Source organism: Pleurodeles waltl, chromosome 11 (assembly GCF_031143425.1).
Source record: "Pleurodeles waltl isolate 20211129_DDA chromosome 11, aPleWal1.hap1.20221129, whole genome shotgun sequence".
In the NCBI taxonomy this organism is placed as follows: Eukaryota; Metazoa; Chordata; class Amphibia; order Caudata; family Salamandridae; genus Pleurodeles; species Pleurodeles waltl.
In genome coordinates, this window is record NC_090450.1 from 583,635,936 (window position 1) to 583,651,396 (window position 15,461).

Below are 15,461 nucleotides of genomic sequence, written 5' to 3' on the forward strand. Positions count from 1 at the left end.
ATGCAAGCATAGGCTGTGGTTTCAAGGTTGAGCAGGGCCTCGAGCCATAATTTGCTGGGTTAGAGCAATCACCCTTTTTATGAATGGGGAATAAAATTTAACCCCTCAAAGACAGCGGTATTGTTGCAGTGGCAAACGTGTAATCAAAGAGTTGCATAAAGGTGTCAGCCCAAAAGTCTAGCTCCATTTTATACACAACAGCAGGAATCCCATTGGGCCCCAGGGCCCCATCGTCCCTCAGCTTCTTGATCAAATCTCTTACTACAGCCTCTGTGATGAGTGAGCACGGCTGAATCCAAGCCTCTGGGACGAGTGAGGGAGGAGAAAGGTATTTTTCCACCACTGATCAGTTGTGTATAGCTTTTAAACAAGATTGATGCAATCCTTTTCCGACCCTCCATTCTCCTTGATCTGTCCTGAGTTGGCTAAATGATTTTTGTGCCTCCACAGGCCATGGTGATTCTTGTCTTTTAGCAGAATGAAGATTCTGAGCAACTCTGCTTCAATGTGCTCTCTTTTGTACTGCCATACTTTCAGCATGTAGGCCGCCCTGAATGCAATGATAGATTGTCTGTCTTCTGCCTTGCTGCCTCATCTTCTGGCTGCCAGTGCCCTGCAGAGCAGTTAGCTTCTTTGTACATCAGTTTGCATGTGTTGAGGTTTGGGAAGTTTTGTTAGCGGGGTACCATTGTCCATCCCCCAGGGACTGATGGAGGTTCGCTACGAGGTCGTCCTAATGCCCTAGGGATATTGTTGCATTGGGTGGTTTATTGCCTAACTTTCTTTTTTCAATCCAGGCTCGAAGCTTGTCTCCCAGTTTAGAGGCCCATTTGACCCTACAAGGAGCTTGTGGCACTCTTCCCCATTTGGTTCCCCAAGCAAAAATAATGGTGTTGAGTTAGTAGAGGCCAATTGCAAGTTTGCCCGCGGGGGTCAATAATCCCTTTCATCCCTGTCATCAACTTCAAAATCTTGGAGCATGGGTGCCAGTCATTCATAAAGAAAATGTACAATCAGTTGTCGATATGTTCTTAAAAGTGGGTTTAGCACCACAAAGAGGGGAGCGGCTTCTTTTAAAGTTTGGGATCGTGAACAGGTGGAGCCATAGATAACGGTCCAAGAGGAATGAAAGGTTTGTTCAAGTCCCTGGTGTTGAAGTCCCCAACTATTATTGCATGATAGGACTCATATTTCATCAGCAGCTCATCGATTGTGCTTGCTAATAGGTCCTGAGCCTCTTTTTCTGATGTTGTGCAGGATTCAAATACAGTTGATTAGCAGCAAACGTAGGGCTTGTGGGTTAAACTTTAAACCTTTAATGAGCAGGGCTTGGAGGATGCGCAATTTGATGGGAATTTCTGAGGCCACTATTTTTCGATTGTGTTTAATGAAAATAGAAAAGCCGCCAGACGGATGGCCAAATATGTTACATTTTGCGGCTATGACATGAAATTCGTAGTAACCCAAAAAAAAAAAAAATGTTTCCGTGTCCGTGGCCCATGTCTCTTTGAGACATAATATGTAGCCATTGAAAAGATAATTGAGAGCTGACTTTTCCCTTAGGAGTTTATTGAGCCATGCCACGTTCTAAGAGATAATTGTCAGTTGTTGACTGCACCCTTCCTCCCTATTGGTATTCCTAGCTGTCTGACTGAGTTCGAGGTAAGGAGTGATAGATCCACTGCATGATGTGCCATTGGTGAGCAAAAGGATGTGGCCCGTTGGTTGGCAGTGCATGTTATTCTGAGAGCCAAGGGGGCCTTGAGCCATGTTAGGGGAGTTCAGGTGCTATAGAACCCTCCTCCCCCTTATAGAGGGGTAAAGAATGTGTGGGTAATTCTTTAATCGAGAGGGATAGGTGCCAATTCCCCATTCTTAGCTCTAACAGATCCCCTTATTGAGACCAAGCCGACTGGTGAGTTTTTCTGTTCATCTACTATAGATCTGGATAGTGCTATGCATGACTCACAACAGTAATCTATGGTATACCTCTCATAGATTCAACTTTAAATTGACTTGATTATACAGCTAGGTGTAATTTAAAATAAGAAAAATGCCACTTAACAGGAGTGTCTATTACATATCTCTATTCTCTGCTTTTCCTAATTCTGTTGCACCAATAATAAAAACCTTCACATTCTCAGTAATGTATTTTAAAAATATGCTGGAGGAGCAAATATGTCAGATGAACTTTGACCACTGCAAGTTCTTTTACACAATAATAATTGACATTTGCACTTCAGCACATCAATACCTTTATTCCGCTGCTTAAAATGGTAGAGTTCTATCTCAACACCAGTAATCCAACACTGCTTTGTCCTCTCTATTTTGGTTTGGCTTGTACTAAAGAGCAATAGTAGATCTGCTCTTCTTTGAACATCTTAGGTGCCTTCTTTGAGAGGTGGAACAAGGTTTGGCAACCTCTAACCAATGACAATAAATTCCTTGTGAAATTAGATTTATGGCTGAGGAAAACAGCAATAGCAGTAGTTATGACAACAACCATTGTAATGTCTAAGATTGTATTCAGTGTAACTGTGAACATAACATCAGGTGCTGCAACACCTGTGTCCTAATGGAGTCTATTCCATAGCGCAACTGTTAACAAATTTACAAAATTCTTCCCATGACTGGTGAATGAAGAGCCATTCCTCTACTCTGATGGATCGTGCTCCCCATGCATTGAACAGATTGCTTCCCAGCTATGGAAACAAGCAAACTGTCTGTTTTTATAATTGTCCCAGGCACTTACCTTCGTCCTTGCATCTATTTGAGCTCCTCTATCCAGCAATAATCGCACCATAATGACGTTTCCTCGGCGGGTGGCAATGTGTAATGGTGTGATCCCATTCTTGCAATAAAAAAGAGATATGTTTATTTACTAACATTTTTTTTTTTTTTAATTACCGTCTTAACAAACAAAAAAACTAATATAAAGAAAGCAATCTAGTGACACAAACAGAATGCCAGGCTCAACAGAAAATCTCATGGAGGCAGAATTTCACAGTGAATCGAAGTTTAAGATGGGGATAGAGCGTTAACATGGATGAGGGGATTAGGAGAGTCATTGTATCTGGTATAAAGAGACATATTTCACTTTTCAGTTGGAGTAATAATCCATATCATGTCATATTTTTTGTACGACACATGACTTCTTAAATTGTTCACGTCCCTGTATCAGATCTTTTACAAGCCTTCATTTTCAGTTTGTATCTAAGTGTTACGACTGTTACCAGACATTAATGAGCTTGATTAACACATTAATTAACTCAATCAAACATTAGCACCCCAAACCATACCTACCGAATCAGTAGCCACTACTCAGTACCATAAACTTCAAACAAAATATGAGATTGGACTGATCACTGCAGTAACCAGTTAAGTAGACTACGGCCCTCATTTATGAGGATTTGGTGTAGGGCAGCGCAGCAAGTCACCTTGCTGCACAGCCCTATGACAAAGTGAAAGGGCAGGAATGCACCGTATTTATTGTGCATTCCTGTCCCTTTTCCCAGCGCTGGTGCTGTTTCACCAGTCCAGCACCAACGCAGGCATTCTTGCACCACGGTAAAGGGTGCCCGTGTTGTCGGCAGGATTGTTTTTGAGCAGGAAGGGCCTCCTTCTGCATAAAAAACAATCCTGAGAGGCGTTTTCCCCTTTCTATGTGTGCTGAAGAATGCAGCACATATGGAAAGAGTAAAAAATGAGGAGAAATACATTTATTTCTTCTCGTAATGCCACAACTCAGAAGGCATAAGGTTTTGGCGCATTCCCAGGTTTACATAACTTTGTATATCTGGGTGACATGGTACTTGGCTTAACCAAACATTTTTCTTTGACTGGAAGGAGGACTGGGGTCTGGTTGGGACCACTTGGATGGAATACTATGTCATTAGTTTGAATTAATGTATGTATATATATGTTAATGCTTATAAAGCATGAACCCATCAAAGTGACAGAGCACTATAGAAGGAGAGGGATATTTATGGGGGATGCAAGTACAGACTTTCAGAGAGGGGATTTGATCTTCATATAGAGTCTGTGAAGCCTATATCAGTAATGGGTTAGAATTGCAATTTGTTTAATTGAAATTGCTTGAATGTAATTAGTTTAAATTAATTAATTTGTACTTGCATCCTACTCAAATTCCTGATCATGAGTCCGGTGGGGCGGTGAGAACTCTGCATATGATCAAAACAACTGCAGCCAGTCCTCAACACTAACATAATTCTTTTACTCCTAGCCCTACCCTCATTTACAGCTATGTGATTTTTTTTTTAAAATGAGCAACATTGAAAATATTTCTAAGCTTAATGCCCATTCACGCCAATAATCTTTCAAGTTAATTGGTTTTAGAACTAATTGATTTTTGCCTTGTAATTTAAACTAATAACTTTTACTCTTGGGTTGAAAACCACATTCTGGCCATGAGGTGTCAGCTTTATACTGCTGCAGCACCCCAATTACACTGAGGCCTCCTATAAGTCTGAAAACTTAAACCACACTTGCCACCTTATCAAAAAGCATAGTGTTCATGGACTGTACAGCAGAGTCTGTGAGGTTCCTTTATATCAGCAGCCTTTTCTCACCAACCTTTTTCTTGCCTACAATATAAACTTATGCTCTTGTTGGTTATGTTTGGAGAATCTATTTGGGGCATAGGAAGACACAGCTTACAACTTCGTACAATAAAGTTAGAACTTAGCTTGGCAGGATCAACTTGGCCCTAGACCACAAGTTTGATATACATATTGCTCTTTTGACTCCTTAGATGCTTGGCCTACTTGCCCATATGAGATAAAGAGCCCTTTTCCATCACACCACAGGCTGGGTTTAGACCTGTCAAATTACAAATACAGTGTGAACATTGGGAACCTTGTATAAATTGCCCAGATACTTGGAAGCATATCTGCATGAGGACCGCTTTAGGGCGTGGAGCTGGAAAGCAGATAACGATTTGTTGTGCAAGTTGAAGTGGTCACTAGAGAAGAACTGCTCTCATTCTTTTATGGAATACTTTACGTTTCAGTAAATAGCAGCAGGAGTGCTTTTGATAGGACTGAATAGGACATCCTTGTAGGGGGCAACTCTTCTGGATAATTGTGCCAACATCATTAGTATCCAAATCTGTGTCTGGCTCCACCAGCCTCTGCTTTCTGCATTGAGGCAAACAGTCATTCAAGCCTGCTTTGGTAGCTCTCAAGTACCCTCTGGAGAGACCAGGAGAAATCAGGGATGAGGTGTGGATTGATATAGGAAAGGGTGCCAGAAACACCAGTACATCTGTCAGAAGAGTTGGGACTATCACCATTGATGCAGGTACTAGTGCTGCAATAGCCTGTGAGAAACCAGAGAACTTAAAATGAATTTCTAGGAATACCATTGTAATGATATTTGTGTTTTGACCACTGACTCCACGTTGCACTTAGCCTAGCAGCACACCATCACATTAGTGACCACCAGTTTCATTTTTGCCTATTGACTTTATTTTAGCATTAGCCACCGCCACATTAAAAGCTGCAACTATTTTTCCACGCCCATGTTATGCAATGTGCTTTTTGCTCATGTTTTTATTGTGCATGTCTGCGTGTTCTTTCTCACCAAGGGCTTAGGCTGATAAGAGTGTGCTGGGATGATGTTTATGGTACCACAGGGAATGTGTTGATTTTGAGAGAGGGCACCTTGGGATCTTGTCCAATTCCGAAGTGTTCCTTTCAAAACTGACCTTAAGTAGCCAGCACATTTTTTAATAACACATTGTGGACGAGGGGGGGTTCTAGAAATCTCCTCTTTGGCTTGTTTAAGGTATATAAGAGAACCAGGATTGATGGTGGGGAGTTTCAGGGACCTCAGTCAGGATTTAAACGTCAATGCCTGGCATCTCCTGTGAGGGTAGATCTATCTTTCTCCTGACAGTCGATCTTGGGGGTCTATGACTTTATGCTACTGAGAGAAAGATGAAGGAGCAACTGTGCCCCACGGTGAGGAATATTTACTAATTATTTGCTTTGCATTGTGTATGAATATCTATACATGGAAAATGTCACTTACCCAGTGTACATCTGTTCGTGGCATGTTCTGCTTCAGATTCACATGCTATGCCCAGGTCCTGCCATATAGTGTTGGGCTCGGAGTGTTACAAGTTGTTTTTCTTTGAGGAAGTCTTTTCGAGTCACGGGAACGAGTGACTCCTCCTTTTCGGCTCCATTGCGCATGGGCATCGACTCCAAGAGGGTAAGGTAGGAGTGATAGAGTATAAAGAAAGAGATGTCCATGCAATGGAATCGAGATATATATACATATGTACAAAGTTAAATGCAACTTAAACGGCTATAGGCTCCCGGGGAGGAGGGAGGGTGAATGTGAATCTGCAGCGGAACATGCCACGAACAGATGTACACTGGGTAAGTGACATTTTCCATTCGATGGCATGTGTAGCTGCAGATACACATGCTATGCATAGACTACAAAGCAGTTCTCCTCCCCTAAGCGGTGGTCAGCCTGTAGGAGTTGAAGTTGTTTGAAATAGTGTTCTTAGTACAGCCTGTCCTACTGTGGCTTGTTGGGTTGCTAACACATCTACACTGTAATGCTTGGTAAATGTATGGGGTGTTGACCAAGTGGCTGCTTTACAGATTTCTGTCATTGGTATATTTACCAGAAATGCCATTGTTGCTCCTTTTTTCCTAGTGGAATGTGCTTTTGGTGTTATTAGCAGCTGTCTTTTAGCCTTTAGGTAACAAGTTTGGATACATTTCACTATCTGGCTATGCCTTGTTTTGATATAGGATTACCAGTATGGGGTTTTTGGAATGCAACAAACAACTATTTAGTTTTCCTGAATGTTTTTGTTCTGTCGATGTAATACATTAAAGCTCTTTTAATATCTAATGTATGTAGTGCTCTCTCTGCCACTGAGTCTGGCTGTGGGAAAAAGACCTGAAGTTCCACTGATTGATTTAAATGAAACGGTGAGATGACCCTAGGTAGAAACTTTGGGTTTGTGCAGAGTACTACCTTATGTTTGTGTACTTGTATAAAGGGCTGTTCAAAAGTGAATGCTTGTATTTCACTAACCCTTCGTAATGAAGTGATTGCCACTAGAAATGCTACTTTCCAAGTTAGAAATTGAATTTGACAGGAGTGCATGGGTTCAAAGGGTGGACCCATGAGTCGTGTGAGTACAATGTTAAGATTCCATGATGGTACTGGTGGCATTCTCGGAGGTATGATACGTTTTAGACCCTCCATGAAAGCTTTGATGACAGGCACTCTAAATAGAGATTTGTTTTGTATATTTTGCAAATAAGCAGAAATTGCTGTGAAATGGATTTTAATGGATGAAAAAGCTAAATTTGCTTTTTGTAGATGAAGTAAATAACCTACAATGTCTTGTATGGTTGCGTCTAAGGGTGTTATGTGTTTTGCTTGGCAGTAGAAAACAAATCTTATCCATTTGTTTGCATAACACTGCTTGGTGGTGGGTTTTCTTGCTTGTTTAATCACTTCCATACATTCTGGTGGAAGATGTAAATATCCAAACTCTAAGATTTCAGGAGCCAGATTGCCAGATTGAGCGTTGCTGGATTGGGGTGTCTGATGTGTTGTTGATTTTGTGTCAACAGGTCCGGTCTGTTTGGGAGTTTGATGTGTGGTACTATTGACAGATGTAGCAATGTTGTGTACCATGGTTGACGTGCTCACGTTGGTGCTATAAGTATGAGTTTGAGTTTGTTTTGACGCAGTTTGTTGACCAGAAATGGATTGAGCGGGAGAGGGGGAAAAGCGTAAGCAAATATCCCTGACCAGTTGATACATAGAGCATTGCCCTTGGATCGAGGGTGTGGGTACCTGGACGCAAAGGTTTGGCATTTTGCGTTGTGGTTGGTGGCAAATAGATCTATGTCTGGTTTTCCCCACTGGCTAAAGTATTTGTGAAGCACTTGGGGGTAAATTTCCCACTCGTGCGTTTGTTGGTGATCTCGGCTGAGGTTGTCTGCTAATTGATTGTGAATACCTGGAATGTATTGAGCTACCAGGTGTATGTTGTTGTGAATTGCCCAATGCCACATTTTTTGTGCTAGAAGACAAAGTTGTGATGAGTGGGTTCCTTCCTTGTTTGTTTAAGTAGTACATTGTTGTCATATTGTCTGTTCTGACAAGAATGTGTTTGTGAACAAGAAGAGGTTGAAAAGCTCTTAGTGCTAGGGATACTGCTAGCATTTCTAAGTGTTTTATGTGAAGTTGTTTTTGTTTGTTGTCCCATAGTCCCTGAATGTTGTGATTGTTGAGATGTGCTCCCCATCCAATCATTGATGCATCTGTTGTAAGAATGGCGTGAGGCACAGGGTCTTGAAATGGCCGCCCTTTGTTTAAATTTGTGGGATTCCACCACTGAAGCGATATGTGTGTTTAGTGGTCTGTCAACACTAGATCTTGGAGAGGAACATGTGCCTGCGACCATTGTTTTGCAAGGCACTGTTGTAAGGGCCGCATGTTTAATCTTGCGTTTCGGACAATGGCGATGCATGATGCCATCATACCTAACAGTTTCATGACAAATTTGACAGTGTACTGTTGGTTTGGCTGGATTTTTGGCAATATGCTGTGGAACGATTGCACTCTTTGTGGACTTGGGCTTGCAAGTGCTTTTTGGGTGTTTAATGTGGCTCCTAAGTACTGTTGAATTTGTGCTGGTTGTAGGTGCGATTTTTGGTAATTTTATGGAGAACCCTAGTGTGTGTAGGGTGTTTATTACATAATGTGTGTAGTGTTGGCACTGTTTTTGAGTGTTGGCTTTTATTAGCCAGTCGTCGAGATATGGAAAGACATGTATATGTTGTCTCCTTATGTATGCTGCGACTACAGCAAGGCATTTTGTAAATACCCTGGGAGCTGTTGTTATCCCGAAAGGTAACACTTTGAACTGGTAATGTTTGCCTTGTATTACAAATCAGAGATACTTTCTGTGAGCTGGATGGATGGGTATGTGAAAATACACATCTTTTAGATCCAGTTTTGTCATAAAATCTTGTTGTTGTAGCAGTGGGACTACATCTTGTAGTGTTACGATGTGAAAATGTTCTGATCGGATGTAGAGATTGAGAGTCCTGAGATCTAATAATGTTTTATCCTTTTTGGGAATGAGGAAGTACAGGGAGTAAACCCCTGTTCCTTTTTGATGATGTGGCACAAGTTCTATGGCTTGTTTGAGTAATAGTGCCTGTACTTCTGTTTGCAACATTGAAATGTGTTGAGATGGAAGTTTGTGAGTTTTTGGGGGAATGTCTGGAGGAGTTTGTGTGAACTCTATGCAGTAACCATGTTGGATAATGGATAACACCCAATTGTCTGTTGTGATGGGTAACCAGTGGGTGTGGAACTTTTGCAGTCTTCCTCCCACAGGGGAAGTGTGGTGAGGGAAGGTGGTGGTAAAGTCACTGTTTGGTAGTAGTGGGTTGTTTTGAGGATTGGTATTTTCCTCTAGATTTGGGGAATTGTCCTCTGTAGGATCCCCGAAACCCCGCTCTCTGGTATTGCGTCTGGTAAGAGGGTTTGGCTTGTGAGGTAGATGGCTCAGATGGTTGGGGTCTAAAACCTCCCCTATATTGCGGCTTTCTAAACGAGCCTCTGTATTGGGATGAATAAAGTGCACCCATAGCTTTGGCAGTGTTGGCGTCTTTTTTCATTTTGTCAATGGCTGTATCAACTTGTGTGCCGAATAGTTGTTGTTGGTTAAAAGGCATGTTGAGGACAGCCTGCTGGATTTCAGGTTTAAATCCTGATGACCTAAGCCATGCATGTTGCCTAATGGTGACAGCTGTATTCATAGTTCTTGCGGCTGTATCTGCGGAGTCTAATGCTGACCTGATTTGGTTATTTGTGATTGCTTGTCCCTCTTCTACTACCTGCTGGGCTATCTTCTGTTGGTCCTTGGGGAGATGCTGAATAATGTCCTTCATCTCATCCCAGTGAGCCCTGTCATATCTGGCCATTAGGGCCTGCGAATTGGCTATACGCCATTGATTGGCTGCATGTGATTCCACCCTTTTACCTGCAGCATCAATTTTTTTACTTTCTTTATCTGGAGGGGGTGCGTCTCCAGAGGACTGGGAATTAGCCCTTTTTCTTGCTGCGCTGACCACAACAGAATCTGGGAGTAGCTGTTGTGTAATAAAAATGGGGTCTGAGGGTGGTGGCTTATATTTCTTTTCTACCCTTGGAGTTATAGCTCTTCCCTTAACTGGTTCCTGGAAGATTTGCTGTGCATGTTTTAGCATGCCAGGAAGCATGGGTAGACTCTGGTATGTGGTGTGAGTTGAGGACAATGTGTTAAATAAGAAGTCGTCCTCAAGGGGTTCTGTGTGCGTGGCCACGTTGTGAAATGCAGCTGCCCTGGCTGGAACTTGTTTATATGAGGTGATATCCTTAGGGGGTGATGGTTTTGATGGATAGCACTCTGGACTATTATCTGAGACTGGATCATCATAGAGATCCCATGGAACCGTGTCATGTTGTGATTGTATAGTGTGTGATGGAGACTGTGCAGTGGGTGTAGCAGGCGGGGAGACAGTTAGTTGAGGAGAATTAGGAGGAGACAGATGAGGTGAAAACTGAGGAGGCGGAGATTTTTCTCTTGTTTTGGCACTTTAGCCGTTGGCTGGTCAGTGTCCAAACGTCCATGGAAGGCCAGTTTCCTCTTTGCTTTTAGAGGAGGTGCCGTGAGGATTTTGCCAGTGTCTTTGTGGATTTGTATTCTGGCCTGTTTGTCATCAAAATCCTCCATTTGTGTCAGTTCCTCAGCAAATCTATGGCTTTCTTTTAATTGCTTTGAAAGTCTATGCTCCTCAGTGTAGGTATACTTTTTTGGCTCCGAAGCAGGCTTTTTCGGTACCAAAGGGCCTGGAGTACTTGTTGGCCTCAGCTCCAAAAGTGACTTTCGGGGTTTGGACTCGATGGGTTGGTGCCTTATAATTTCAGGGCCTGTGCCTCGGCTCGAGTCCGAAGCCTTTGTTGTTGGCGTGGCCTTTTTCGGTGCTGAAGATGTTGCTTGGTCACCGGTAGCTTTTTTATGGGTGGAGCCATGGCCTTCTGGCAGTGGCGTCCCGAGGCCTTGTATTTGGGCTTGGATTGGGTCGGGACAAGCGTACTCACGTGCTGGCCAGCTGTTATTGGTTGGTCGATGTCGGACTCTTGTTCGGAATCGGACCCCCGAACAGAGACGGCGGTGTGGATCATCTCCTCTTCTGCGTCAAGGCGTTCAGTGCTTCTGGACGCCATTTCTAATCTTCGCACTCTTCGGTCTCTTAGAGTCTTTTTCGAGCGGAAGGATCTACAGGCCTCGCAGGTATCCTCTCGATAATCCGGCGATAAACACAGGTTACAAACCAGATGTTGATCCGTGTAGGGATACTTGGCGTGGCACCGAGGGCAGAATCTAAACGGGGTCCGGACCATGAGGCTTCGACGATATTTTTGGTCAGGCCAACCGGGTGCACCGAAGGGCAAGTAGATCTGTATCCACCGGTACCGAGGTGTCGATGATGGATGATACGCAATTGAAAACAATACCGACGAATTTAGAGGGTTTGTAATATTTTTCGAACTCGAACAACCGGAGTGAAGAGAAACACGTCTGAATCCGATGGCAGAAAGAAAACAATCTAAGATGGAGTTGATGTCCATGCGCAATGGAGCCGAAAAGGAGGAGTCACTCGGTCCCGTGACTCGAAAAGACTTCTTCGAAGAAAAACAACTTGTAACACTCCGATCCCAACACTAGATGGCAGGACCTGTGCATAGCATGTGTATCTGCAGCTACACATGCCATCGAACATATAGATATATATATAGGTATCTGTGTCTTTATATATATATTTGCTGTTTATAGATTGAAGATTCTTTATACATGTTTTCATTTCATTGTTGCGCACATTTTAAACGTGCATTCTTAGTTGTACTGAGCTTCCTTTATGAACCTCGCAGAGTGATTTATTAAATGTATTTCCTAGACGTAGAGTTGCATTCCAGAGATTCTTTTCAGTGTGTATGTATTTCAGCACGGTCAGCAGTGAAGCAAAACAACCATAAAGTTGTATTTTGCAGAAGTACAACCAAATTATTCCTCTATATAAGGGGTGGGTGATCTGGAATACATGATTGAAGATGCCAGTAAAGCCCTGAAGAAATACTGCACTCACTTATTGGTAAGGCCCAATATTACTGTTGTCACCCTATGGGATTTAGTTGAAGAGGAAGGCAGGGCCATATAGTGCTCACTCTATGAAAGCAGGTCACAGACATATGTCACCATCTACCACGACTGGCCAGCACTGCAGGTAAGCAAGATGATCTTGTTTGCTAAAGGCCTCAATAGCCTCCTGCACTTTACCCCAAGATGCTCATGTACTTGTGAGGTGATACAGGTACCTTAGGAAAATGCTTCACTCCTTTTTGAGAGGAGACTAGTAAACATGAATTCCTTCTACCTTACGTAGGTGGGATTTAAGCAATGTGGTGGTCAGCAGTGTGCTCTCGGATGAAGACCAGCTTAATTCCACTGTGCAAGCATTCCTCATTTCCTGGATTTAGACTTGGTTCCTTGTAGCACATGGAGGAAGGGAGGAATGCTCACTCCCTTGGTGAGGCTTAGCAGTTTCACTGCACTCTGAAGGGGAAACAGGCCTAATGCAAGGTTACAAAAACGTCTCTAGATCAGCTAGAGGTCTGGTCCACAAGGGGACTTTGGCCTTTTCGCAACAAGCAGCTCTTCCCATGAACCTGACAAGTAGATCTGGACATGAGGGTCATGAGTTCACATTCCATTTAGCCAGTGAGCATGACCTACATGTAAAGAGAAGGACTGTTTGATAGTCTCCTGAAACTGGATACTGTTACTGGCACTTTGCATCTGGGTGGAACCACAAGAGTTGCAAGAGGGCTGCAACAAAGAAGAAGAAAGGAGAAATGCCGGAGCGAAAATCCAGAAAAGAAGAGAGATGTTCCTTGTTTACAAACCCCCTATGCAGGATAGAAGCAACTTCCTCTGCACACTGAAGAAGTAGAAAAAATCAAAACAGTGAGAATGTGTGTTGGGATGGAAAAGTACTTGGCATGGTAATAGATGTGCTGACCTGGCCTGAGTGCCCAACTCTACTGATGTCTGGATCCCTAATGCTAATTTATGTTGCTATAGACAAAAATCAGATCATGTGTGTGCATTATGACATAGGCTTGTTTTGCTGTTTGTGATCTTGTTGGACAGGGAGAGGCACCCAAAGCGCTACCCTCATAGTGGAGGAAGACTACTGCTTTCACCAGGAGTTAAGCAGTACAAGTGTGGTGGTGGCAACATACCATGTAGTAAGAAGGAGTGAACAGGTCCTTTTTAACCTGTGTCACTGGAGTGAGGCCAACAGGTTTACTCATTTTGAAGTCCGCTTCTGTGTGCTACCTCGCCCAGGGCCTACATCAGTTTGATGTGTAGTGCTGTGCAGCCCATGAGGGGTGTATCTGCTCTGGATGTATGTGTGCCAGGAGAGGCTACAATACAAGGATAATGCAGTCCTGAGCAATGTGTGCATGATGAATGCATGTATTGGATGTATTTGTGCCAATGTGTTATACATTACATTACATACAGGTTACCGTGCTATGCAGTGCATGCGTTAAATGTGTGTGTTGGATAAATGTGTGCCTATGGGTAGTACAGTACATGAAGAATACGGTGCTGTGCAGTGTGTGTAGGTTGTATTCATCTACTAGGTGTATGTGTGCCTGTGGTTGGGGCAATAGATGGAGGTCCCATTTTGGGAGACCCAGGCCTGCATGGTGAAACAGGGTGAGGAGGTAGAGAAATTCCACCAGACAGATTTGCGTATTGCTGCATTCCTATAAACTGGTTGGGGCAAACTGGAGAGGGAAGAGCCAGACTTCCTCAGCACACTTCAAAGGGTGCTCTGTGATTCAGTGAGAGGTCACAAGGAAGGGGCCTGGCCACATCTCAGGAAGGAGATGGAACTAATTACAGAATCATAAAGAGTAAAAATGGAGCCCTGGGCTAACCTTTTGATACACATATCACTGTGGCTGACATCCAGGTATGATCTCTAGATACTCCCATGGCCTGTGTTGTGGAGCTATCAGATTTGGAGGTGATCCTTCTGTGAGAGACTACTTTCAAGAGGAAGAAGAGAGAAGAGGAGTGGGTACTTCAAAAGAAACAGACCCCCAAGATAAACTCAAAGTCTTAGACTGAAGTCACATTTGGTGTTTGGAAATGGACTATAGAAAGGGGAGTTTCAGACTCCAAAAATTGTCATCTGCCAAGTAGCCAGATGGGCTATGTGAGGAGGGAAAGCTCTCTAAGATTTATGCCTGTGGCCAGGGCTGGGGCCAAGGATTGATAGACTGCCTGCTGGGTGAGGGGATATAAACCAGGGAATCCAAGACCACTTTCACTGAGGCCTGGAGCACCAGCACCTGTCTGCTAGCAAAGATTGGTGTGCCTAGTGATAAACAGGAGAGCTTTGTAGGGAGCAAGGTCCACTGGGGAGCCCTGTTGAGTGGACTCCCTTTGCATGGTTCAAGGAGATGGCTGCTCACCGATCAGGTCTTTGCCCAGGTGCAGTACGATGCCGGGGACCCTTGTATGCCAGAGGAAGGCTGCCGTGAATTGAGTCGTGTGCATCACTGCGCTGATTGTGCCAGAGTCTGTGCATACAGGGAAGTGGCGAGAACCATAAGCAAGGAGGGGTCATCATGCGAAGGCTGCATTGTGGCAAAGGCCATAGTCCAAGTGCAGTAGTGGGCCAAGACCCCCATATGCCAGGAGGGACCGCTGCTGAGAACTTCACTGTGTCAATCGGTCTGGATCCCTTGTACCGTGAGGGTATGGTAACCCCCATATGCCAGAGGGGTTCACTGGCATCAGCAGATGGTGTGACCTGGTAGGTGTTGTTGCCGAGAGGAGTGAGACCTCTGTAGGACCCTGCGCATCCCCCCAGATGAAGGATTCACACCAGGGTCTTCGTATCACCACCCCCCATTGCAGGAGGAACCAGAGACTTCCCTGCAAAGAGGAGCTGCTAAGAACCTCCATTCGCTGCAGCGGCATGACCACATGTGAGGACTCTGTGACCACTCTTGGGCTGCATGCAGTGAAATTACAAGAATCTGCTTCCAGGAAGAGGTGCAGTCAAGAACTCTAGTCGCTCCAATCCTCTGAGGTGCAGGTAAGATTGATTTTGGGCCATGTGACCAAGAGAGAACTAGCTGCTAATTAGCCCTGCGACACTGGAACACTGTTAACTTTAAAAATAAAGTTATAGTGAACTCTTGAGACTCGAAGTACTAGTGGGGATTTACCTGGATGTTGCCTATAGTGAACATGGAATAACAACTACCACCAGAAGCAATAGAGATGGGTACCCAGGGAACTGCCTAACAAAACACTACAGCCA

The 15,461-nt window shown here is 43.8% G+C and overlaps 1 protein-coding gene across 5 annotated transcripts in view; it reads right to left on the reverse strand.

The window, feature by feature from the left end:
* ANK1 (ankyrin 1) overlaps window positions 1–15,461 on the reverse strand; it is an 869,955-nt gene that overhangs the window by 717,273 nt on the left and 137,221 nt on the right. For all 5 annotated transcript variants that reach the window (XM_069214086.1, XM_069214083.1, XM_069214082.1 and 2 more), the window contains one exon: window positions 2,753–2,851. In XM_069214086.1, coding sequence (XP_069070187.1) covers window positions 2,753–2,851 — 99 coding nt within the window. The remainder of the gene's footprint in view (window positions 1–2,752; window positions 2,852–15,461) is intronic.